Source organism: Manis javanica, chromosome 13 (genome assembly GCF_040802235.1).
Source record: "Manis javanica isolate MJ-LG chromosome 13, MJ_LKY, whole genome shotgun sequence".
In the NCBI taxonomy this organism is placed as follows: domain Eukaryota; kingdom Metazoa; phylum Chordata; class Mammalia; order Pholidota; family Manidae; genus Manis; species Manis javanica.
The window spans coordinates 94,766,140-94,789,981 of record NC_133168.1 but is presented as its reverse complement, the minus strand read 5'-3'; the positions used below and the strand labels follow the sequence as shown (position 1 = coordinate 94,789,981).

Genomic DNA, 23,842 nt, shown 5'->3' with positions numbered 1-23,842 from the left:
CCAAAGGGAAAGGGACTGGGGAAGATGGGTGGGAAGGGAAGGATAAGGAGAGGGGAAAAGAAAGGGGGCATTACGATTAGCATGCATCATGTGTGTGGGGGGGCACAGGGAGGGCTGTGCAACACAGAGAAGACAAGTAGTGATTCTACAGCATCTTACTATGCTGATAGACAGTGACTGCAATGGGGTATGTGTGAGGGGAACTTGGTGATGGCGGGAGTCTCGTAACCATAATGCTCCTCATGTAATTGTAGATTAATGATACCAAAAGAAAAAGTCTCAGGTGGGTAACGGTGGTCTTCGTAAGTTTCCACCATGGCGGACCGTGGCCACAGTCAAGAAGTGCAGAAGGTGATGGAGGAGCCCATCATCCTCAGATATTTGCAGAAGAGCCCTCAGTTTCAGACATGGCTTTTTGAGCAAGCGTATATGCAGATGGAGCGTTGTTTCATTGGCTTTGCTGAGCACAGGAACCTCAGATTAGATGGTGTTGAAGAGGTTTGTTTTCAACAAAGTTTTAAGACAGCACCTGGCTTGGATCGCGCCCAAAGAAATGTTACTACCCTGCTCCAGAGCATCTCCAGGCAGAAATGATCAATGACATGAGAAACTGATGGAAGGCAACCCATTTGCTTTTTAAAAGGTGTACTTTGTTGGGAGTATAGTCCTAAAACATTTGTTCATACTGTTTTGATTACCCTTGTGTTATGATCAGATGGCATTATGTGTTGTGGGATTATTTTTATTAAAAAAATCTCAGATAGCTTCTTGGGCCTCATCCTAACACAGGCTTGAGGTACTAGCTGTGTTTTCTTTTGACACACATTTATGTAAGATATGTATATTCACTTAACATCTGAAGGCATCTTGCTTGCTAGTCATGCATGCGCCACATTATCTCACTTAACCCTTCTAACGTCCCTTTGCTCTTACTACCATTATTTTACATATGAGAAAATGGAAGCTCAGGGGTGAAATGATTTGTCCAAGTCTACATGGGAAGACAAAGCTTGCTTTGGAGAATGCTCTTCTGCAGCAGACAGAATTGTGACCTTGAAGCTATGCTATGTTTTCTAACTTCCTTTACAGTTCAGCCCTGTTGGTAGGTAAATTCTCACCGATGGGATGTGAATGCAAGTTATATGTGTGTCCCCTCTGGGCTGAAGCCTCTAAGACAGAAGACCCATCTCCCTCGTGCTCATTTTCCCCTCTCTGTTTGCAAGCTGGAATTTGGATGTGCCTGTGACCCAGTGTGCAAACAGCCCGAATGTCTGAGGGATTGATGGAAACCAGACCTAAAATGTCTGCACTGGAGCAGAGCTGCCTGCTGACCTGGAACCAGAGAGATAAGTAAATGTCTATCTTGTTTGAAATATTGCATTTTGGGATTCTCTCTTTTTTATTGGCACTTCAGACCTCTGTCCTAACAAATACAGTAATTGCTTCTAGAGGCGAGGTGCTACGCTAATGACAAGGTGGCATTAGCTTCGCGGCTGGGTGGTGAGGACACAGGTAGTTCAAGCTGGAAAGCTGGGTATCCTCCTTAGGTGAAGGCCAAGGTCAAACTATAATCATTGAGAACTTGAAAGATAGTCCAAGTGGCTTTTGAGCTTGCATGAAGTGATTCAAAGGAGCAAGAGTATCACTTATGGACTGGCTGCTTCTTGCACTATTTTTGCAAAGTATTAGAAGAAAAATATGGAGGCGGGGAACAAGAACTGGCCAGTAGAGAGAGAAATGTCTACAGCAGAGAGTCCTCAGAGCTGGAGAAGCCATATGATCCTGAGCTGTAAAACAGTGGTCAGTAAGGCCATTGCTTTCTGTAGCATAAGTGGCTGATTAGCTTTTGATTGCTGAGGCACCCGTTTCAAAACAGGGCCATTTTTTTTTCTGAATCCCAATAAAACTTTATTTACAAAATCAAGTGGTGGGCCAGATTTGGCCCACAGGCTGTTTGCTGACTCCTGGCCTAAATGATAGCTCAGATTGTTCTTCTCATTTTTTTTTTCTTAGAGTCAGGTGTAAAACATAACGATTCGATATCAGTCTGTATTGCCATATCACATAATAAGTCTAGTTAACATCCATCACCAGACAGTGTCACAGTTTTTCTCCTCTGAGGAGACCTTTTAAGATCTATTCTCTTAGCAACATTCAACAATACAGTATTGTTAACTATAGTCACTGTGCTGTATACATGATATCCCAGGACTTTTGTTTCATAACTGGAAGTTTGAACCTTTTGACCAGCTTCACCCATTTTCCCCACAACATGCCCTCTACCTCTGGTAACCATCAATCTGTTTTCTGTATCTATGAGTAATAATTCATCCATCTTGAGTACACATATCGCCAGCTATGTGACACAGCTACAAGCAATACAACCAGATAAGGAATTAGGCCACCCCCACCCGTGAAGTTCCACTTTTAGAAAGCCCTGGGGAACCACGATAACTGACCACATGAATGACCCCACTTTTCCCTTCCCGAAACATAATTCCCACTCTTATGCTTTAGATTCATCAATAAAGAGTGAACCACCGAAACCCAAACCTCACCCACAGACCCTACTAAAGGCAGAACCCGAGTTCTGTGCTGTCTCTCTCCTTCCCCTGCTGCGGGAACCGCGGGAACTATGGACAAGGAGTCGGGACACCGAGATGTTTGGGGAAAAGCGGCGTTTATCAGTGCCAGCACTGGCTTGGCGGATTCCTATCCACAGGGTGAACCCCCAGTGCAGCAGGGCCGTGCCTTTTATACACTCACTGCAAGGTTAGGGGGGAGTCAGCACCCAGAAACTGCTGCAGTGGGAGCTATGGGGTCACTATAGGTGTATTCAGGATGCTAGTTATATTTTAATCTATTTCAGTAAAGGTTACTTGGATACCCTATTATAAACTAATGGGATTCCATGACTATGATCAACAAGCTGTTCAGTCCCACTGAGTCCCACTGAGAGTGCGGGAATACACTGTTCCGTTGTTTCCGTCCCAGGCACCCAGCCAACCTGTGATTCCTCCACATTCCCGAAGCCTCAACAGAAGCTGTCTCCTTGGCTTCCTAACACACCCTCTCTCCCTCCTTCTCTCCCCCACCCTGCAACCTTGTCCTGTGGTCCCCGGGTGTGCCACGTACTCTCCAGGACTCCTGAGTAATAAACCTTCATTCGCAAAGTCTCCTGATGGTGGCTGCTGAGGTGCGTCCTGAAGTCATAGTAAGAACCAAAGGGCCGGTCCAGCCCCAGCATTGGCTGTGGTTGGGGAAATGTCTGCGGGGCTCCCACAGGTGGTACAGGCCCACATGAGCACCCCAGGTGTCCCTAGGCAGAGCATCACTATGGACAGGCCAAGACCAAAACACCTTCCCACCCAAGACCTTTGCGTCAAATGACCTCAGGTACCCACTGTGAGATGAGAGAGACCTGAATACAAGAAAGTGAAAAGTCTAGGAAAGAACTTCCGGTGTGGTTACTGACTCAAAGCAAATAGTGTTCTAGAGAATTATCTGGAAACAAAGAGCTGAGCCTGTGCCTGCTTGAGCCCTGAATACCCAGGCTCCCTCTCGATGCCAGCGACTCCATCAGTGATGGCTGCAGAGTTCCCAGAAGGGTGTCTTTCTCCATGTTCACTTCAAATGTAGCCACAGAGGATACACAGGCCGGAAGAACATCTCAGATGGCAAAACCAGAGACCACACAGACGAGCGAGTCTCCCACAGAACACCAAGGAACTTATTCCACTTCATGAGCAGGGAATGCTTAAATAAATCCTGCCCGTGAGATGGATCGTTATTGTGGAGTTGTGGCTGGCCTTGTATTGGACATTGGGTGAGGGGAGGGCCAGATCAATGGGCTTTTAATTTACAAACTACTGGACCAAGGGAGAAGCGTTCCACCCTGATGAAGAAGATTGTGTATCAGCCAGAGATTCAGGAATCTGAGCTTAATGGGACTCGATGGGACTTTGGGTTGGGGCAGGAAACAAGTGGATTCTATGGGCAGAAAGAAACATACATTCATGTCTTTGGTGGCCAGAGGAAGGAATGTGGACTGCCGGCTCTCCACAAAAATTTATCCTCTCTTGTGTGATAACAGAATCACAGCCTATCAACGTGGCAGACCACTACCACATTTCACTGCCTCTCTTGCAACTACATGTAACCAAATGTGTAATGTGAAAACCACATGGTACTTTAAGATATTGGGCTTGCTTCCCCTGTGTTCTCTGATCATTTATTTGTAATCTCGAGTTCACAGCTTCACTCTTATAGACAATAATAATGTCCTGGGCAAGAAATAAACCATACTGTACCTGAATCTCTGAATGTTTTAAAGCATCAGAGTCAGCCACCGACCTAGAACTCTGTTATATGAAGGAGATATAAACTTTTGTCTTATTTGAAAAATATTCCTCTAGAGTCTTATTTTCTAAGCAAACGTTATGGGTCGAATTGTGTGCTCTCCCAAAATTCATATCTTGACGTCCTAACCCCCAGTATTTTGGCACATGAGCTTATTTGAGAATAGGATTGTTGCAGATGTAATAGTTAAAATAAGGTCATGCTGGAGTAGGGTGGGGCCATAATCCCAGATAACTGGAGTCTTTATAAAAGGGGAGATTTTGGAGATATACATTTAGGAACAGAAATGTATATAGTGTGTACACAGGGAGGATGCCATGTAAAGATAGGTCAGCAGCATACAAGGGACACTAACGATGGCGAGCAAACAAACAGAAGCTAGGGGAGAGGCATGGCACAGGTTCTCCCTCAGAACCTCCAGAAGGGACCCACCTGCCAACACCTGATTTTGGACTTCTGGTCTCCAGACTGAAAAATACTAAATTTCTATTATTTAAGCCACCTAGTTCGTGGTAATTTGTTGCAGAATCCCCAGAAAGCTAATACAGCAAGTAAGCTATTCTTCCTAATATGGAAATTAGTATTAGAAGTGGGGTGCTACTATCATAAAAACGAAAAGTTGGTCGCATTAGCTTAGTGGGCTGGCGGTAAGGGCACAAACATTGCAGGCTGGAAAGCTGGTCACCCTCGCCATGCCAAAGAATAACATTCAGTAATATCATCACCTGTGATAACCCAAAAGGGATATCGCATGTCCACTGAGCCTGTGTTTCTCGAAGTAACTGGAAGCATTAGCCTGTCCCTGCGGGTCAGCGGCCTCTGGCTGCAATAGCAAGGAATTGCAAGAAAGAGATGATCTTAGACAAGAACTGGCCATTTTTCAGTCAGAGATGTCACAAGATTGGAGCTAACAGCTTCCTGTCCCCAAAACTGTATAGATAGGGGTCTTGCCTCCTGCCCAAGTCAATTGTTTCAGAAGACCCGTAACAGAGAGTAACAAAGATGTAGGCAGTTCAAGGAAGCCAATACCTCAAATTAAATAGACACAAGAACTCTGGCTAGAAAAGAACAATGGGCGTGACACGTTCCTAGCAGTGGAACAAACTAGAAGTAAGTAGACTAGATGTTTCAAAGGAACTATGTTGTTACAGTCTCCAAAATCTTATGGAACTGTGCAGGGAAGTTCAGTTCAGATGGGCACTGTATTGGGTCCCTCAGGCATCCCATGCGGTGGTTGCAGAATAAAAACTGGCTTCCTGCTGATGAGGGCCCCCAGGGCACCCTTCATGTCCTTGTTGCTTAGGCTGTAGATGAAAGGGTTCAGCATTGGCGGGGGGCTGACATAAACCCCAATGAGACACCACAGAGATGAGAGCCACAGGTGGAGAAGGCCTTCCTCTGGCCTCTCGTGGATGGGATCCTCAGCACAGCAACAAAGATGTGCGCGTAGGAGACCAAGGCGGCCACAGAGCGGTGATGATGGGCAGGGCGCCCACAGCGTACACCATCATGTTGTTGAGAAAGGTGTCGGAGCAGGCCAGCTGCAAGAGGGGGCTGAGGTCACAGAAGAAATGGGGACCTGGTTGTGGGCGCAGAATGACAGGCAGGTCTGTAACATGGTGTGTGGGTCGGGGCATTTCTGAAGGCTGTGGTCCAGGATGCCAGCACCACGAGGCCACAGAACTCTGGAGTAGACATGGCAGAATGCAGACGTTGACAGATGGCCACGGACTGGTCGTAGGCCACGGTGGTTAGCAGGAAGCTGTCGAGGCCTGCGAACCAGATAAAGAAGAGCATCTGGGTCAGCCATCCATCACAAGGGGTCCCTGTCCTGACACGTGGTGGGCCAACATCTTGGGGATGGTGGTAGAGGTGAAGCAAATGCCCACAGAGGCCAGGTTGGCCAAGAAGAAGCACATGGGCTTACGGAGCCGGGCATCAGTGGCGACGGCCAGGTTGAGAGGGTTCCCCAAGTCCTGTGACCGAGTACATACTCAGCAAGAGTATGGACAGCAGGTGCTGTTGTTCAGGCTCCTCTGAGAGGCCCAGGAGCAGGAGCTCAGAGACCCCAGTGCAATCTGCCCCCTCCACAGTCATCCCGGATCAATCAGAGGGGAAAACAGGGTTGCTGCCAGGGGCCCTGGCTAAACCATTGGCTGCCTCACTTCCATCAGTGAGCACACCACCGCCTCCCTACAGCCCACCTGCGGGGTGTCACCTGCAGCTTGGTGGACAGCTCCCAAGGGGACTACTTCTTACCTCCATCCCCCATATCTCTATGCCCCCAGGGCTTCCTCTGGCTGTAGGGGCAGGCTCGGCCTGCACCCTGGGTAACAGGGACTTGCTGGGAATTGTCACCCCCAGGATGACTTGTGGCCAGTGAGAGGCAGGGCTAGTTGGGTGAATCTCCCGGCCTCACGGCTCTTGAGTTGAGGCAGTTCTGGAGTGTGTTGTCTCAGGGATCCCTTGAAGGACCAAGCTCCCTCCTCAGCTGCCCAGAGCAGGAACCCGCTTATCTACACGCCCCTTCCCCAAACGCTCACTGGGACTCTTTGGAAGCTCCCACATAAACTACGTGCATTCAAGTCCTTGACCCAGAACCTGCTTTGGGGAGAATCCAGAATAAGACTCAAGGATTTCAAAATTTCTTCCATCTTGGAAAGAATCCCTTCTTCATCCCAAATAATCCTGTCCCCCTTCTCTGCTCCTTGAACCTCAAACCTCCTCAGAAACGTTGCCTGTCCTTGCATGTTAAGAGCAACCAGCACCTTCTATTGTTAAATCAAGGCCATAATACAGCCAGTATGCACCAGCGGAGTTGTCTCATTGCTGAAATCTGGGAACATCTGGCACAGACTGGAAAATATCCTCACAGTACCTCCAAGGGGTAGGAAAATCAACTAACAATACAAATTATAATGTCAACTCAACATTCGAAGTTAACTGTTGTTGAATGTCGCCACGAGCTGCGTGATAGATACATGGGCGACATCTGAGAAACACCTGCAAACGTTTTTGCCAGTTCCGCCTTTGCCACTGTGAGCAGCGTGGCTGTGTGCTTATGAAATGCTGTGTGTTACCAGAGAGGTGGCGACTTGTCATAGCCCTCAAGTTTTGAGGTTGGTTCCGTTTTTGAGTAGGTAAGATTTACTTTGGCTTTTGACTTTGTACGGTACTTTTTGCGTACGTCGTACGTGTGCAATACTTTGATAATTACAACACGAAGTTTATAATAAAACATTAAGAGAAAGTATCCAGGAGGAAAAGAGAGCAAAGCTTGGCTAAGATTTTCAGTGTTTCGAATAATTATCGCAAACACCTCCCTGCTGTATTTGTGGGAGAACAGGGCAGAAAGGGCGTTCAAAGTGAATGGTGGCCCTACCACAGTTGATAGTATTTGTAGAACTCAGAGTAGCCCGTGTAAGATTTACCATAAGATACAACAACCAATTTATATTTTTGGAATTGAAAAGCATTAAAAAAAATTAAACCACGGGTAGTTTATGGTGACAGGTGATAGAAATACTGGGAACAAATGCAGCTCAAAAGCTGTTTGCTGAAACCGGAAGTGCTAATACTTACTTATTTCATCTGAATGGCAGTCATGTTTTGTTCATTTTTTGGCTTCAGTCAAGAAAATGTGTACCCATCAATGCGGAAAAATTAAAAGAACATTATTATTCAGTGTCACACTAAGAAGCATTTGAATAATAGAAAGTTTCAAAGAAAAAAAATTGTTTTATGTTGAAGAATGATGGTAAAGCAGACAGAAAGCATTTAGAAAGTAATATAAGACTTTTAAAACACTCTAATGTATGGTTGAAAGTAACTGAGACTTTTCAAATATGAAGTTAGTAAGATTTCAAAAAACACCATAATATTGAGTGGTCGTGATACTGCCATTTGAACTCATGGATCTGCAAAACCCATTTACTGAGAAGAGAAAATTGCTTTGCAGAAAATGACAAGTCAATAAAATTTCAACCATCATCCATGAAACGTCAATGGTGTCACTAGAACTGTTTCTTTAAATTGTTTAAAAAGTGAAATTCGAGGCTCTGAAGGTAGTTTAAGGTTGGTCACATGAGGTTGTGTGATTTACTTCAGAATGGCATTTGAAATAAAGTCTGAAAGAAGTAAAAAGTAGAGTTAAATGTATCGACTGGCATTCAGATTGTAAAACATGGTCCGATGATGTTTGAGATCCATTGGTGGTGTTTTAGAAATGTCATCGCAATGAAAAATATTTATGTGAAGACCCTTGTGGATTTTGCACAAATACAACATTACTCTGGAGTTTCTGGCAAAATTATTCAAGTTTTTTTCTTTGGTTATCTGGATGACTCAGAAAAGGTGTAACTCAAAACGAAACACTCTGAACATTTTTTATTGAGACCTTACATATGCCATCATCCATCCAATAAACATGGAGAGAATAAATCGTGTACCTAAAGAGCTGGGGATGAAATTGCTTTTATTAAAGGCATTCTGTCAGCTCAGCGTGAGAAAGATGGTGGGGCTAGTGAGTCAGAAAAAATGCTGGTGCTGGGCTCAAGGGAAGCTTGAAGAAGTCAAAAGACGGACACGAGTTTGCTGTATTCCAAGGCTCTGGGCAGCCAGAGAAGCCGGAACGAGGCCCTCGATCTGCGTGCTTTTTCTTCTCCCAGTGTACCTCTCCTCATCTAGAACCTTTCTTTCTCTTTGCCCTCCCTTCAGGGCAGCTCTGCGCCAGGGGGTGGAACAGAGTCTCTGGGTCTGGGTCTGTGAGTTCACTCTGACCTCTCTTTCGGACATCCCATTCAAGTCATACCTGTTGTTACAGAGCTGTAGCTGAAACATCACCGTACAAGAACACGAGTGCCACTATTCTTGAGTCTAGGTAGCCCCACAGACTAAAAATGGTATGGTCACCAGAGAGGATCCAGATGTAAATACTTTTTAAAACCAGAGTTTTGGAGATGTGATCAGAATGCAAATATCAAAAAGAGATAGGCTAATTAACCCAGAAAAAGAGAATAAACATTATGACTTGAAGTCATCAAAAAGAACAGGAAGACATTTAAAAGCAATTCAAAACTTTTTTCTACTCAGCCAAAACTTTTAACTTTTAACACTGAGACAAGGTACTAAGTGGTGTCAAACATCTCAATCCTTAGAAATTAGACATAAATATATATTTTTGATGGTTGAAGTACAGATTTGGAGGAATACACCAAATAGGTATGCAAAGTTCCTTTGAGCTCTAATTAAAATCTTGGACGCTTTCAAGGCTGTGCCTGATGAAACTTTACGATCAGTCAATTGTTTTTTCTGAAACATTTCTAATCTGAAGTTTATTTCCTACAGTCACCTGCAGACCAACTTCAAGTTCACCGTATAAAGTAGGGCAGTATTAGGACAGGAGAGCGGTTTACTCTGCATACGGCAAAAAAGTCTGCAAGAATATTCCAAACTTTTAAATAGCTCATTCCAGAAGCTCTGGATTAATGTCAAGCCAAACCTTTACCTCAAGTGCCTTTCTTTGCCAGCCTGATCCCTGGGGTAGGTAATGTCGGCTCAGAGATGCGTACGGTACGTACTTACTGAGCTTGCAGACGCAAACCACCTGGTGCACAAGCTCCTCTCTGGCAAGAGGACTAGCGACCTGACTGTACTGCACCGTATCGGGGTCGGGTACTAACAGGGGCTTCCACATTCGGCTCAAAACCCCTTGCCCAGAACTTTTCAGACCTTTTCACTTAATATGCACGATTTCATACAGGTGCTTTCTCCAGGCTGCACCCGCCAAACCTGAGGCCGAGAGACTCCCCAGAGCGCAGAGAGGTCCCTCTCGGGTGGCCGCGCTAGGGGCGTGTGCGCCAAGGGCAGAGCAGCGGCCGCCGAGCAGAGAGCGGGAGCGCACGGGGGTCCGGGGCGCACGGCGGGCGGGGGGCCGGGGAGCACTGGTTTGAATGCGCCCCCAGACACATGCCAGCCCGCCCGCCCAAATTTCTCGGGCCTCTCTCCGCCTCCCTAGCCCATCCCGATTTAATGTAGAGATTTTATTTTTCTCTTCCCTTGCTGTCTCTGCGATTGTCCCTGCCGCAAGCTGTGACTGCCACGGCCAACACCGACTCACACTCCTCACCCTGCAAGCCTTCCCTTCCTGCAGGGTCTGCCTAGGCCGCTCCTCGCGATTCTGTTCACTCCTTGGAGATAAAACTCCTAATAGCATTTAAAAAGGAGAAGGCAGAGGACGGCCGTACCTGAAAACAAGGCGACTGTTTTCAAGTCTCTTCAAACAGGAAACTCGTCATTTTTTAAAAATGTGAATACAGAATCCAAAACAAGAATTCCCTAACGTTGGGCCTGGCAAGCCTTGTTACAGAGAGCGATCCCCGCCCATGCCTAGACAAGGTGGTGGCTCGGAGGAGAGCTGGAAGCTACAGGGAGACTCAGAATAAACTGCCAGTGCAGCAGTTGCTTAAAGTGCTGCTTCTGTCCCTGGCAGGTTTGCAGGGATACAAGGAATGAGACCTCCTTGTCTTTTGTATGTTGACTCTATATTCTGAAAAGTCCCAAACATACACAGAAGTCTGGAGAGCACGAGGGTACCCCCCTCACGTGCTCACGGCCCTGCTTCAGCAGCCATCTGTGTACTGCTGTCACATCACCACCTCCTTTTTACGTCAGAGTATTTTCTAAAGTGGATCCCAGAGACTGCTACCTCATTTCCCGCTGCTCAAATACCTGGGTTTATGAAAGGAGGAGAAATTTCCTTACAAACCCTCAATGCCGTCATCACAGCTAACCAAACGAGCAGTACTGATAAGCAGTCCATACTGGCTCCGACATGCCTGAGACTCTGACAATGGCTCTGATATTTTAGCCCAAGGCCACACTGTTAATGAATGACAAGGACAAACCCGGGCAGTGCAACCTGCAAAGCCTACCCTCTTAACCAAGGCACCAAGAGAGGCAGTGAGGATGCCAGGCGGGTCAGAGATGTCTGGAAACCAGCCTTCTCTAAAAGTCCAGATGAGCTAGAACTTGAACTTCTGTCCTTCATTCTAAGTTCCTTCTGCAATTGTTTCCAGACCTTTAGGGAAGAGGTGAACCGGAGTGTGTACAGCCTGCTGAAGGGGTTAGGTGACAAAGGTGAACACAGGCCCCTATTGCCTCCTCTCCTCCCAAGGGTCAGTAGGGAGCAGCCAAGACCTGACTGTGGGCTGGCTGCCACCTGGAGCTGTAGGCTGTGGCAGTGGCACAGCACACCAGGCGCAGCAGGAAAGATCCCAGACGCTAGTGGAGCACCCCGGAGGGGACAGAGGCAAGATGGAGGGTAAGCTTAAACATGCCTAGAGGACCTTGTCCAGGTTCCCACTCAGAGCCGATACCCGGGCTCCTGGGCTGCGGAGGGAGCCCAAGGCCTGCCTGCAGGGTGGGGGACCTGCCGGCCTGCCCGCGGGTTGGCCCTGCCTCTGGGCGGGGCTGCCAGGCTGAAGGCGGGTGTGCCCAATCCCACCCCCAGCCCCAGCCCCAGCCCCTGGACGCGTGTCGGGGTGGGGGACGAGGCCCCGGCAGCCACAGGTGGTCTCGGTGGGGCCGGGAAGGGGCTGGGCGAGGGGGGGGCACCCGCGGTGAGCGGGCGGGGCAGGGGGCAGCGGACTCTCTTGTCCCTCCCCTCCTGCAAGCCCCAGGAGCTCTTTCCTACCACTTTCTCTCTAAATAAAAGCTTCCCTGGCTTTCTTTCCTACTTGGAGTGTTTGCGAAGTTCATTCTTTGACTCCGGGGAACAAGGACCCTGGTATCATTTTAGTCTGTCAAAATTCCCCATTCTGCCCCCTCATGGTTTCTGTGTGTCCCATCAAGTATTTTGTTTATCAGACGTTTTCTGTTTTATATTCCTGTGAATTACTTCCCTTTTCCTTTGAGGTCGCAGACCCTCACCCCTTCTCCTTGGTTCAGGATGACACACAGACCTCATTCTCCCTGCGTAACTCCAGGGAGGGGAGATCCCAGGGCAAAACACCTTTGAAAGCGAAATCAGGCAAAGGGAGAAATAATGTTTAGAAGTCATTTATTGCCTACAAGGAGTCGCCCTGCGTCTCTCTCTCCTGCTGCAGTCGAAGAGAGCGAATACTCCCAGCAAGCTCCCTGGTCCAGATAAGCCCTCGCTCGCCCACGTAATGACCCACTGACGTGGAGACGGACTACTTCTCTCCAGCCCTTGGAAACACCTGTTGATAGGGAGAAGCACTCAAGTCAGGCCAAGAGATTCTGGAAATTCTGGAAATATTGCAATTTTACCCACACCCTGTCTGTGGAACACATGTCTATGGCTTCCCTGTATGTACTTAATTAAATTTTGTTCCTTTTTCTCCTGTTAATCTGTCTCATGTCAATTTGTTTCTTAGACCAGCTAAGGGAACCTCGAGGGACGGAAGAAATTCTTCCTCCCACCACCAGTCAAGTAGCTATGTTTACTAAGGGCTGACCCAGGACCTCTCTCTTTTGGTTAAAAGGACCAGGATGGGGTGTGGAGAAAATGGAAGTTATAGCCAGGATCCTTGCCTGGGTGTCACCCATTGTAGACCTGAAGTGCCTGTTTGCATGTCTATGGGATGTTTACCGAGAGGCTGGTCAGTCTTGGGAGTGTTAGGCAGAAAAATAGATAGGAGCGGGATGAGAGAGAATTAAGGCCAGTAAAGTTCACTAAAATGGGGACTCAAAAAGCATCCTGTCCCAGGGGACTGAGGAGGAGCAGAAAAGAAAAACTAAAAGCTAGTGAATCAGCACAGGAATGTCTGCTTGGATCCTTGCAAGCTGCCGCTTCATGGGTCTGCACCCCAGCCCCTCTCCCACGATTTCCCCTCGAAAAGCCCTGACCGCTTGTGTGTCAGGAGGACGGTGGTTCTCTAAGGCAGGAGCCTGCCACTCCCTCATTTGCTATGAAATCAATAAACTATTCTTTCCTTTCCTCAAAACCTTGTCACTGTGTTTTGTGCTTTGACCTCAGGGACAAGGACTGGGTTCTGGTACCAGGAGCGGCCCCCCCGACCAAGTGCCCGCAGTGCCGCTCCCTCGGTGTCAGGGCGCAAGGCCGAGCTGTCCTGGAGGAAGGCAGAGCTCCTGCCTTCCTCCTCGCTAGCCACAGGGGACTGTGCCGGCAAGGAATTCGTGCTGTGCGGTAGCTCCAGCACAAGCCTCTAGGATTCCCTCTAAAGTACACATTGAAAGCAGTAACGCCTTCCAGGAGAGAGTACAGAAACCGGTGTCACCACCAAGGATTTGCAAGATGTCGGGGTGGTGATTTCCACATACCCTTGTGGAAGTCACTCACTTGGCCTACTCCGAAAAGAGATGAATCTTGGAGATGCCAGTGCATGATTGTCAACGTAATCACAGTGGCTCAGGTTGCCGTTACTGCTGCACATGGGGCTTCATCACTTGATCCCCAAGCTGCCAGTGTGTAAGTATTGGTCAGGAAAATGCTCTTTGTTCTCCTCCTGTGAGTAGAGACCAGCAGGGCAGTTAGCTTTCAGCCGGCAAGGAGAGAAAACTATCTCAGAGGTATATCAGACCTCCAGACTTAGGTTGTCATTTAGTCAGAAGGAACCTTCGTCTCCTTTTCCTTCCAGAAGACATCACGCTGGCCCATCACATTGATGGTACTATGCTGATTGGACGCAGTGATCAGGAAGTACAACTCCCGTGTCACCCGAGGACCCCCGAGGTAACACAGGGCAGCCCAGAGCGGGCCACTCCAGGGCCAGGCCACAAGTGTGATCCACCTGCACTGACCTATCAAGCATATTGATAAAACAGTCATGTGTCAGAAGGTGGGAAATAAATCCAACAAAAATTCAGGGGCCTTTCTTTTGTCTTAGAGAAGTTTCTACAAGTCTATCATGTGGGCATGCTAAGCTCTCCCTTGTAAGGTGATGAATAAGGTGCTGTATCTGGCCCCTCTTCCCGCCCACATACACATAATGCACAGCAGCCTGGTGGACCACCTCGGATTTCAGAGGCAGCATAGACCTCATTTCCAGTGGGCTACTCTGACCCATTTACTGATTGGTCTGAAAAGCACCTAGTTTGAGAGCAGCCTGGACCTTTGGAAGGTGGAAGGCAGTAGATGACAACACCCGGATCCCCTCTCATTGCCGCCCCTTCCAGGTGCACACCTGGAAACGGCCTAGCGTGAGACGGACTTGCCCAAGATCACAAGGCCCAGACCCCAGCCTCACTTGCATGGTGGTCCACGCTCCATGCCAAGCCTGCTTGGCATTCTTCCATCTCTGAGTCTGTGCATCAGACACAGGTGACACCAGCCCCCAGGAGCTGGAGGTGTCATCCATGTATCCCTGGGGATGTCCCTAGGGAGGAATGTCTGGCATGACCCTCCCTGTGCAGGTTGGGATGTTGGGCAGGTCCTGGGAGGTGCCGTGGCCTCAGCAGGACAGGGAACTGGTGAGAAAAAGAGGCCTGAGCTCAGCTCTTGTCTCCTCAAAGCTGGGACCCCGGTGACATTGCCAGAGAGCGTGGGGAAGACTCTGGTGGAGATGTGTGTACTCAGGCATGGCAAGGGCCAGGAGGGTGGGCAGTCAGCAGCCCAGAGGGGCATGTGGGCGTGTCTGAATGCAGGGAGGGGCCCTTGAAGAAGTGATGTCTCTGATGACACGCCCAGTAGAACCTCAATTGTGACCCGGACGGAACCCAGGTCCTGGTCGCAGACCCCAGTCCTGCTCACTTGACCGGAGGCGCTCGACAGAGCAACATGCGGTCTTGTTGTGCGGAGCCTTCTGAAGGCGTGGGAGTCAGGGAAGCCGAGAGGGAGAGTCCTCCTGCTCGCTGTGGGCGTTGGCTCAGTGACCTCCTCCACCGCCTCTGTCCATGTCTCCTGGGGGAGTCCGAGGTAACACAGGGCAGCCCAGAGCGGGCCACTCCAGGGCCAGGCCACTGTGTGACCCATCCCCGGCTGCCCTTCCCCCTCGCCCCTAATGTGTCTGCGGTGGGAGTGGGGCAGGGGTGGGACTGCAGGCTGGGGAGGAGGGGGGATGTTCTAGGGTGGGAGCTTGTTGTGAGGTGGTGGCCCCCTGGTTGGGCAGTCAGTGTCACAGCTCTGGTCTCATCATTCAGGACATGGACGTGAGTGTTGGGACCAGGTACTTCCACCCACATGTTAGTCCTGAGCCCAGGGGTGTCCTCTTCTTCCCTGAGGGACTGGATGTCTATGCAGATGGCCCTGTGCGCCTGATCTCCGTCAAGTTTGGGGCCCACATTGCCCCCTGCGGGGAGGTCCAGGCATCCCCGGGTGCCTCCTCCCCAGCTACCAGGTGCCGGCTTTGCAGAGCTCCACCCTGGGGAGCGTGGAGGAGCTGGTGGATGGATTCACCTACTCCATCTCCCCGGACCTGGGGCAGGCTGTGTACACCCCAGAACCCCGTTCCACACCCGGCAACCGGCCAAGGCCCTCCCAGGGCCCTCCCTCGAGAGTGGCCAACAGGACCACTCCAGAGGGCCTGGAACCTTGTTCCCGGGGGCACCCCGTGCCTCTCCTTGCTCGCACCCCAGGGGGCTGGGGGACCGCAGGTGAGCCACAAACCTCCCTCGTCCTGGTGGTTCCTGGATTTCCCACTGACTATATCCCTGCTGCCCCTCTCAGCGAGATGGTGAGCTAACTCTCTATCGGAGTGAGCTCAACATGAGCAGGGTTCCCCAGACGGGCGTGAGGAGGAGGCAGACAAGGCGCACAGCATGGGAGGAACGAGCTCCAAACACCAGCCGGAGCACTCCCGAGGACGCTGACCAGCCGACCACGGACCAGCGACTCCCCCGGTGAGCACCCACCCCATCCTCGGCACAGTCGAGCCTCTGCCCACAGCCCGCGGTGTGTCTTGCGTGTCCCCACATGTGTCTGAGCCGCAGTGTGCTCCTCTGATGGGCAGGGTGGCTGGCGATCAGCCTGTTAGGGTGCCCATGGTAACACGGGAAGAGCCTTAGAGGGGCTCCCCTGGCGCCTGGCACTGTAAAGGACTGCCGGCCAAGCTGGGCCACTTCGGGGCTTACTTCTCTGTACCTGATGAAAAGCCTTAGGCCTCACCCATCAGTGGCCTGGAGCCTGGCTCATTTGGAAAAGCACATGGAAAGCAGCCTTTGGAACTGAGGCTCGCGATTCCCTGTGGCTGGGCCCGGTCCTTGTCCTCACCGTGGCCACATGAGGGACCTCTGGGGGCAGCAGAGGGGTACCTGGGAAGGTTCGGGAAGAACTTCCTTCAGCAACAATAGGTATTTGTGCACACCCTTTGGGGACACTTTGCATAATTGAGTGAAGGAAGCAGACACAATACTGGAACCCTGTCCTGGGCCGAGTCGGGTAGTCACTTCAGGCGTCATCCGCAGGTCACGGCCGGGGAGAGTCACGGGCAATGTCCTCAGGGCCTCCTTGAGTTACAAGGGGCCTTACAAGTGGGCAGAGGAACTGCAAATGTGAGCATTCACTGGGTCCAGTGGGGGCGCTGCCCGTCTCACAGAATGGGGGGAGGAGGAGTTTGGGGCTTGGGGCAGGAGGAGCCCAGCAGAGCCCAGCGGTCACCCATCGTCAGATTCCCATGGGCGGACTGATGACTAGGGACTTCCTATTCGGGAGGATGGGAGAGGATGGGGTCCCAGAACAGACACGCAGGGTCAGGAGGGGGAGGGGCAGGTGCCTGGATAGGCAGGGGAGTGCACAGCGGCCAGGCCCACACAAGGGTGGACCCGGAGGGCAGTGTGGCTGGAAAGACCAGGCTTCTCTGCCACCCACCGGCCTTCCCGCAGCCCCAGGATGGGACGGGCTACGCGCGTTGCCTGGGAGCCCGAGAGTGCGCCCAGGGTCCACCATGACAGCCAGCCTTCATCCACCCTGGAGGGCCAAGTCCTCCACCACTTGGTCCAGGAGGAGCACCTGGGACCCACGGTGGCAGAGCTGGAAGGTGAGGGGCTGCGGCCAGGGGACCGTCTAGGGTGGGCTTCCCAGACTGGGGTTCCCTTCAAGGCAGTGAGGGCTCTTCTCTCATTGTAAGTCAAGGGGAATCAGGCCCGGGGTGACCCTTTCTCTGTGTCCTGCTCCAGACCCATGGCAGAGGCAGCTGGCCCCAGTCCAGGAGTTCCCTGAGACCCCTGTGCTGGAGCGACGGGACGTGTCACCTGCCTCAGCCCCTGCAGAGCTGGAGGATGTCCCAGCAGTGGCCTCAGCCTCAGAGCCAGCCCCCGAGCTAGAGCCCCATGAGCCCACAGCAGGGCCCAGCAGGTCACTCATCTTCAGATTCCCATTGGCAGGATAATGACTGGGGACTTCCTATTCGGGAGGATGGGAGAGGATGGGGTCCCAGGACAGACACGCAGGGTCAGGAGGGGGAGGGGCAGGTGCCTGGACAGGCAGGGGAGTGCACAGCGGCCAGGCCCACAAAGGGGTGGACCCGGAGGGCAGTGTGGCTGGAAAGACCAGGCTTCTCACTCTGCCACCCCCCGGCGTTCCCCCAGCCCCAGGATGGGACGGGATAGGCGCCCTGCCTGGGAGCCCGAGCATGTGCCCTGCACCATCAATGCCAGCCAGCCTTCATCCACCCTGGAGGGCCAAGTCCTCCACCACTTGGTCCAGGAGGAGCACCTGGGATCCACGGTGGCAGAGCTGGAAGGTGAGGGGCTGCGGCCAGGGGACCATCTAGGGTGGGCTTCCCGGACTGGGGTTCCCTTCAAGGCAGTGAGGGCTCTTCTGTCATTGTAAGGTGCGGGGAATCAGCCCCGGGGTGACCCTTTCTCTGTGTCCTGCTCCAGACCCACGGCAGACGCAGCCGGCTCCAGAGACACGGGGAGGGCCGGCTTCGTGCCTAGAGCCCGTCCCGGAGCTCCCTGAGACCCCTGTGCTGGAGCGACGGGAGGTGTCACCTGCCTCAGCCCCTGCAGAGCTGGAGGATGTCCCAGCAGTGGCCTCAGCCTCAGAGCCAGCCTCTGAGCTGGAGCCCCATGAGCCCACAGCAGAGCCCAGCAGGTCACTCATCTTCAGATTCCCACTGGCAGGCTAACGACTGGGGACTTCCTATTTGGGAGGATGGGAGTGGATGGGGTCCCAGGACAGACACGCAGGGTCAGGAGGGGGAGGGGCAGGTGCCTGGACAGGCAGGGGAGTGCACAGCGGCCAGGCCCACACAAGGGTGGACCCGGAGGGCAGTGTGGCTGGAAAGACCAAGCTTCTCACTCTGACAACCCCCCGGCGTTCCCCCAGCCCCAGGATGGGACGGGATAGGCGCCCTGCCTGGGAGCCCGAGCATGTGCCCTGCACCATCAATGCCAGCCAGCCTTCATCCACCCTGGAGGGCCAAGTCCTCCACCACTTGGTCCAGGAGGAGCACCTGGGGCCCACGGTGGTAGAGCTGGAAGGTGAGGGGCTGTGGCCAGGGGACCGTCTAGGGTGGGCTTCCCGGACTGGGGTTCCCTTCAAGGCAGTGAGGGCTCTTCTGTCATTGTAAGGTGCGGGGAATCAGCCCCGGGGTGACCCTTTCTCTGTGTCCTGCTCCAGACCCACGGCAGATGCAGGTGGCTCCAGAGACACGGGGAGGGCCGGCTTCGTGCCTAGAGCCCGTCCAGGAGCTCCCTGAGACCCCTGTGCTGGAGCGACGGGAGGTGTCACCTGCCTCAGCCTCAGCAGAGCTGGAGGATGTCCCAGCAGTGGCCTCAGCCATGGAGCTTGTCCCGGAGCTGGAGCCCCATGAGCCGTCGGGCTTGGGGCCCATGGCACCTGCAGCAATGGCACCGGGCCTAGTAGAGCCAGACCCGGGCCTGGAGCCTGCCCACCCCTGTGCTGCGAGCACCCGGGATGTGACGAGAAAGGAGGAGCGGAACATCCTGGTGTTTCCCTTCTGCCTGGTGGCCGAGCAGCTGACCCTGGCCTTTGCGGTGAGCGGAGCGGGGTCTCGGGTTTGGGGGTGGGCCTGCCCTGTGTCACGGGCTGCCCCTGACCTGCCGCCCCTGACGTGGACTCCTGTGATCTCGGCCCACGTTCCAACTTCCCCCTGGACTCACCATGTGCCGCGAGAGACTCTCCTCACCCCCAAGCCCTCACTGTCTACAGGGGGACAGTAGGGCTGGCACTTAGGGGTCCTTGCAGACCAATGATTTGGAGCAGAGGGAAAGGGGGCAGGGCCTGGTGGGCTGGGAGGGGCAAGGCAGGGGAGGGGTGCTCAGGGAGGTGCTGCCAGGGCCTTAGGTCCTCGGGCCATTGGCCTGGCAGGCTTCCATGGCCTCTGCACTTCAGAGCCCACTGCCATGGATCTGACTGCATGCGAGACAGACACCAACAAAGGCCCTGGGTGGAGTTGTTTAGGGTGAAACTGCACCTGAGTGGGCAGCGGGATCCACGGGGTGGCAGAATGGGAGGCAGATGCCCTAGGATGGGCAAGCGTGAGCTGCCTTGTGTGGCAGGGAGGAGGTGAGTGAGGGTGCCTGCGAGCAGAGCCCCTCCGCTCCCCACCACTATGGGGTCCTGTGCATCCAGTCCTCGGCGCCTCCTTGGACGGTGTCCGAGGCCTGCACGGCCACGAGGCTCACAGCACGTCCCCAGCTGCCTGGGCTCCAGGTCTGACAGGTGACCCTGCCTGGGAACAGGGGCACCAGGGGCACAGCTGGATGACCCTCCCTCCCTTCTGATCCACAGACGCTGTACAGCAGGATAAACTATTTTGAATGCAAGGCCTACCTACGGAAGCAGTCACAGACGGGAGACATTGAGCGCCTGGCCCCCACCATGCATAGGGTCCTGAGGGAATTTGACACCTTGGTAGAGCTGGTCACCACTACCTGCCTCAGGACCCCAAGCATGACAGCCCAGGACAGGGCCCAAGTGGTGGAGTTCTGGATCCGGGTGGCCAAGGTGAGTCATGGGACGGCCCCCTGGGTCCATCTTGGCATCCTGGTACCTGCTCCCCTCCTTGGCCAGCTCTCAGGATGGGTTCCTACGGTCTGCCCTGCACCGTCCCTGGGCCCCTCCTGCCAGGGGCATGCGGACATGGACTTGCAGGCCCCGGGGGTGGGACAGCCATCCCTGGCCCCTTCCTTGGGTTGAGCTACAGTCCTCCACTCAGGAGGGCTGCACAGCAGGTACCAGGTGGGCTGGGCTCCCTGAGTGTCTGTCTCCTTAAGGTCAGGAGTTCATGGGGGGACAGAAGCAGAGAAGCAGGCCACGCTCTCAGCTCTGTCTTCCCTCCCAGGAGTGTCACGTGCTCAGGAATTTCGCGGCCCTTCGTGCCATTCTCTTGGCCCTGCAGAGTCGTGCCTTAGGTCGCCTGGAAAGGACCTGGGGATATGTTTCCTGGTGGGTAGTCCTGTCCCTGGGACCGGGGCACCTGAGTGGACAGGGACACCCCCACATCTTGCAGTGTCGCTCAGTGGGCTGGGACTTCCTGGGAGGTGGCAGAGCCTAGGGGCAGGGATGGCGGGCTCTTGGGGACCCCAGTGGGTTAGGCCAGGGGTACCTCTGCAGGAATCAGTTTCCTCCAATGTCAGGTGTGGGGTGAAGCCCATTGGAGATCTGGAGCTTGTGCTCTGCAGCAGGAGATCTCTGCCCCAAGGACAGCGACCTCGCCCAAAGCAGATTCACCCCCGGGAGAACTGGGAATGGAGGCCCTGGGTGGAAACATGGAGCCCCTCCACAGGCCACAGATTCCCCAGGGCTCAGGGCCGTGGTGGAAAGCCTCCTGCAGGCTAGTGGACCTTCTAGGATCTCCAGGAAAACGGGTCGGCCCCGAGGCTCTCCACCTGCTGGCCATGTATCTCCCTACTCCTCTCCCCTCCCCTTAGGAGGAGCACCAGGATGTATAAAAACCTGACAAGGAAGGTCAAGTGGGTTACCAGGAAGCGTCTCCTCAAGGTAAATGGGGGCTGGAGGTCTGGAAGGGAGGGGTCCTCGGGGCAAGTCCTCTGCCTTGCTGTGGCACAACTTGGGGGAGGACTCCAGGTGTGCGGGGTGAGAGGGGGAAGCTGATGGTGAAAGTAGGGTCTCCCAGGCCCCAAGGGTCTTGTCTGTCTCCCTCCCTGGCTCCACTTGACTGGGGGCCTGGCATCCAGTGAGGACCCAGAGGACAGGCCCCCGTCAGGGCTGGAGCTGGCCTGGGGTCGGCAGCAGGGGTGGGGCCTGTGACTGAGCAAGGTCGGCTTCTCCCCTGGGATCCCTGAGCTTGTCACTGCCCCTCTGTGACCTCGTGCTCCTCTTGTGCACATGGAGGGTTGCCGTCACCCTGGGGCGTGGGCCTCCCTGGTGAGCAGGGTCCAGGGAGCCCAAGACGCGCTTCAGCTGTGTGCCCCACCCCCCACCTGGTCATGTGAGGGGAGCCGTGATGATAGCCGGGTGACAGTGAGTGCTCAGGGCACCCTGGGAGGCAGAGGGACCTCCCCTGACCCTCTCAGGGTGGCGGCCGTGGCCCAAAGACCCCCATGAGTTTGTGTGTGTTGGAGCTGGGGTCGCTCTATGCTGAGAGCCTGCGGAGGTGGGGACAGCATAGGTGCCAGGGGGCTCGGGCAGGGCATCCATCCACCACGGTCTGGCTGTGGGAGGCACGTGGGAGGGGAGCAGGAGCACCTGAGTGTCCTGGGCCTTGCAGGAGCTGGAGTCCATATTGAGGGCAAGGCAGCGGGACCGCATGGGACCCGAGGAGAGGAAGAGGAAGGTGAGAGAGGCGTGCCGGGGGTCACGGGCGGTGGGGGCGACCCTGCACCTGCTCCTGGTGCCACCAGTCCTGAGCTGCCGACACTGGGGTGACCAGAAGGAGGGTGAGAGCAGCTGGGTACAGGGGGAAGTTGGAGGACAGGTGCAGGGCCCACAGGGCCTGGGAATGGCCAAAAGCCAGCCCTGGGAGGGACCAGGAGGGGAGAGCTGGGCGAAAGGAGGTGGGGAGTCAGCACAGGGTGGTCCAAGGGAGCTGGGGGCTGCGGTGTGGGGTTCAGGGGAGGCTCTGTGGGTGCCCCTGGGGCAGGTGGGGACTCATCACCTCCTCACCCCGGTGGCACAGGGCATGGTCCCCTACCTTGGATTGTTTCTGGCTGACCTGCCTAAAGAGAAACTCCTGGAGCATAATGAGGACGTGAGTGAGCCCAGAGGGAACCGAGGGGGGGGAGGGAGGCAGGATGGTGAGCTTCAGAGAGGAGAGAGCCCCCAGTGAGGAGCCCGGACCTCTCAGCACCGGGCCACCCCTCTGTCCCCCACCTTTCCTGAGAGTGGGTTCCCGTGTGAGCAAAGATCCAGCACCATCCCGTGCCCCACTCCTCACCCCCCCAGTCTGCATCCTGTCCTTCCTCTGCCCCAGGTCGCTACCCTCCAGGACGAGATCATGGTGCACAAGCACATGGCCGGGGTGTATGACCTGGAGAGGGACGAGCACTTCATGTCCTTTGCCCAGGCCATGGAGCCCCTGGACGAGGAGCAGAGGTGAGGCCGGCCGGAGTCAGGCGTGGGCTGCAGCTGCCGGCAGGCTCTGGGAGAAGGGCCCCCTGACATGTGGCTCCAGAGGCTCACAGGTGTCCCTCTGTCCTGCAGCTACAGCCTGTCCTGCCAGCTGGAGCCCCAAGGCCAGGGGGCCGGCAGAAAGGGACTGTTGCAGTTCTTCAGGTCCCACAAGATGTAAACTTACAGGCCGGCCAGGGCCAGGTGAGCTTCTGGGCTGGGGCGATCGGCAGGGGGTGGGCTGCTCCTCAGCCTCAGGGATGCTTTGGGCCATGTTGGGTGTGGGAGCGTCCTAAAGACTGATGGGGCTGGGGTCCCAGCTCCACGGCTGACCGGTCCTGTCAGACTGAAGGGTGGTCCCCTCCCCCTCTGGGACCCAGCCTTCTCCTCTGTAAGTAGGTGACGCTCAGGAGCCTTCCTGTGACAGGGACTCCCTGGGTGCTGGTGATTGACAGGACCCTCCGCACAGGGCGCAGAGCCCAGAGGGCAGTGGGGACGGGGTGGAAGCAGGATAATGGGGGGAACCCGGGATAACCTGCCTCTTCTGCTCACCCGCGTGGCCCTGTAGCTGCTGTCATCGGGCCCTCGGCCCTGCTGGTGTCCTGGCTGCATGTGGAGGAGACCTTCTTCCCCTTCGGGCAGGCGGCACCTGGCGCCCCAGGACCCCAGCCTGCCTGCTGCTCCTCCTCCTCCCACTGCTCATCCTGAGCCTCTGCTGGGGCAGGTGCTCTGGCACCTCCTCCATCGGCCGACTTCGGCATCTCCCCAGGATGCCGCTGCATCCTCAAGGGCCTGTACGTAGCCACTGCCAACCTGGCCGCCTTCGTGCTGTGTCCTACCCTCTGCTCGTGGCCCGCTGGACAAAGGCGAGCCACCCCACCGTGTGGAGGGATTTCCCCTTCGAGTAGGTGGCCTCCCGCCGTGACACCAACTGCTGCCTGGGTGCCATCAGTCACCGAGTCATAGCCACAACGGTCCAGGAAGAGCTGGGGCCCGTCCTCACCATGGCCAGCCTTTCCCAGGATG

General features: G+C 54.1%; 1 protein-coding gene and 1 pseudogene across 1 annotated transcript; one reads left to right on the top strand and one right to left on the bottom strand.

Moving 5' to 3' along the window:
• Nucleotides 1-1,375: 1,375 nt before the first annotated feature.
• The window catches only part of LOC140845432 (uncharacterized), a 47,887-nt pseudogene continuing 25,420 nt past the window's right edge, over nucleotides 1,376-23,842 (bottom strand).
• LOC140845682 (ral-GDS-related protein-like) lies at nucleotides 19,119-23,643 on the top strand. Its single transcript, XM_073220402.1, has 9 exons — nucleotides 19,119-19,278; nucleotides 20,036-20,251; nucleotides 20,589-20,692; nucleotides 21,178-21,247; nucleotides 21,978-22,043; nucleotides 22,386-22,457; nucleotides 22,680-22,801; nucleotides 22,910-23,020; nucleotides 23,385-23,643. The coding sequence occupies exons 1-8, from the start codon at nucleotides 19,129-19,131 to the stop codon at nucleotides 22,995-22,997; spliced, it is 888 nt and encodes a 295-aa protein (XP_073076503.1). The 5' UTR covers nucleotides 19,119-19,128; the 3' UTR covers nucleotides 22,998-23,020; nucleotides 23,385-23,643.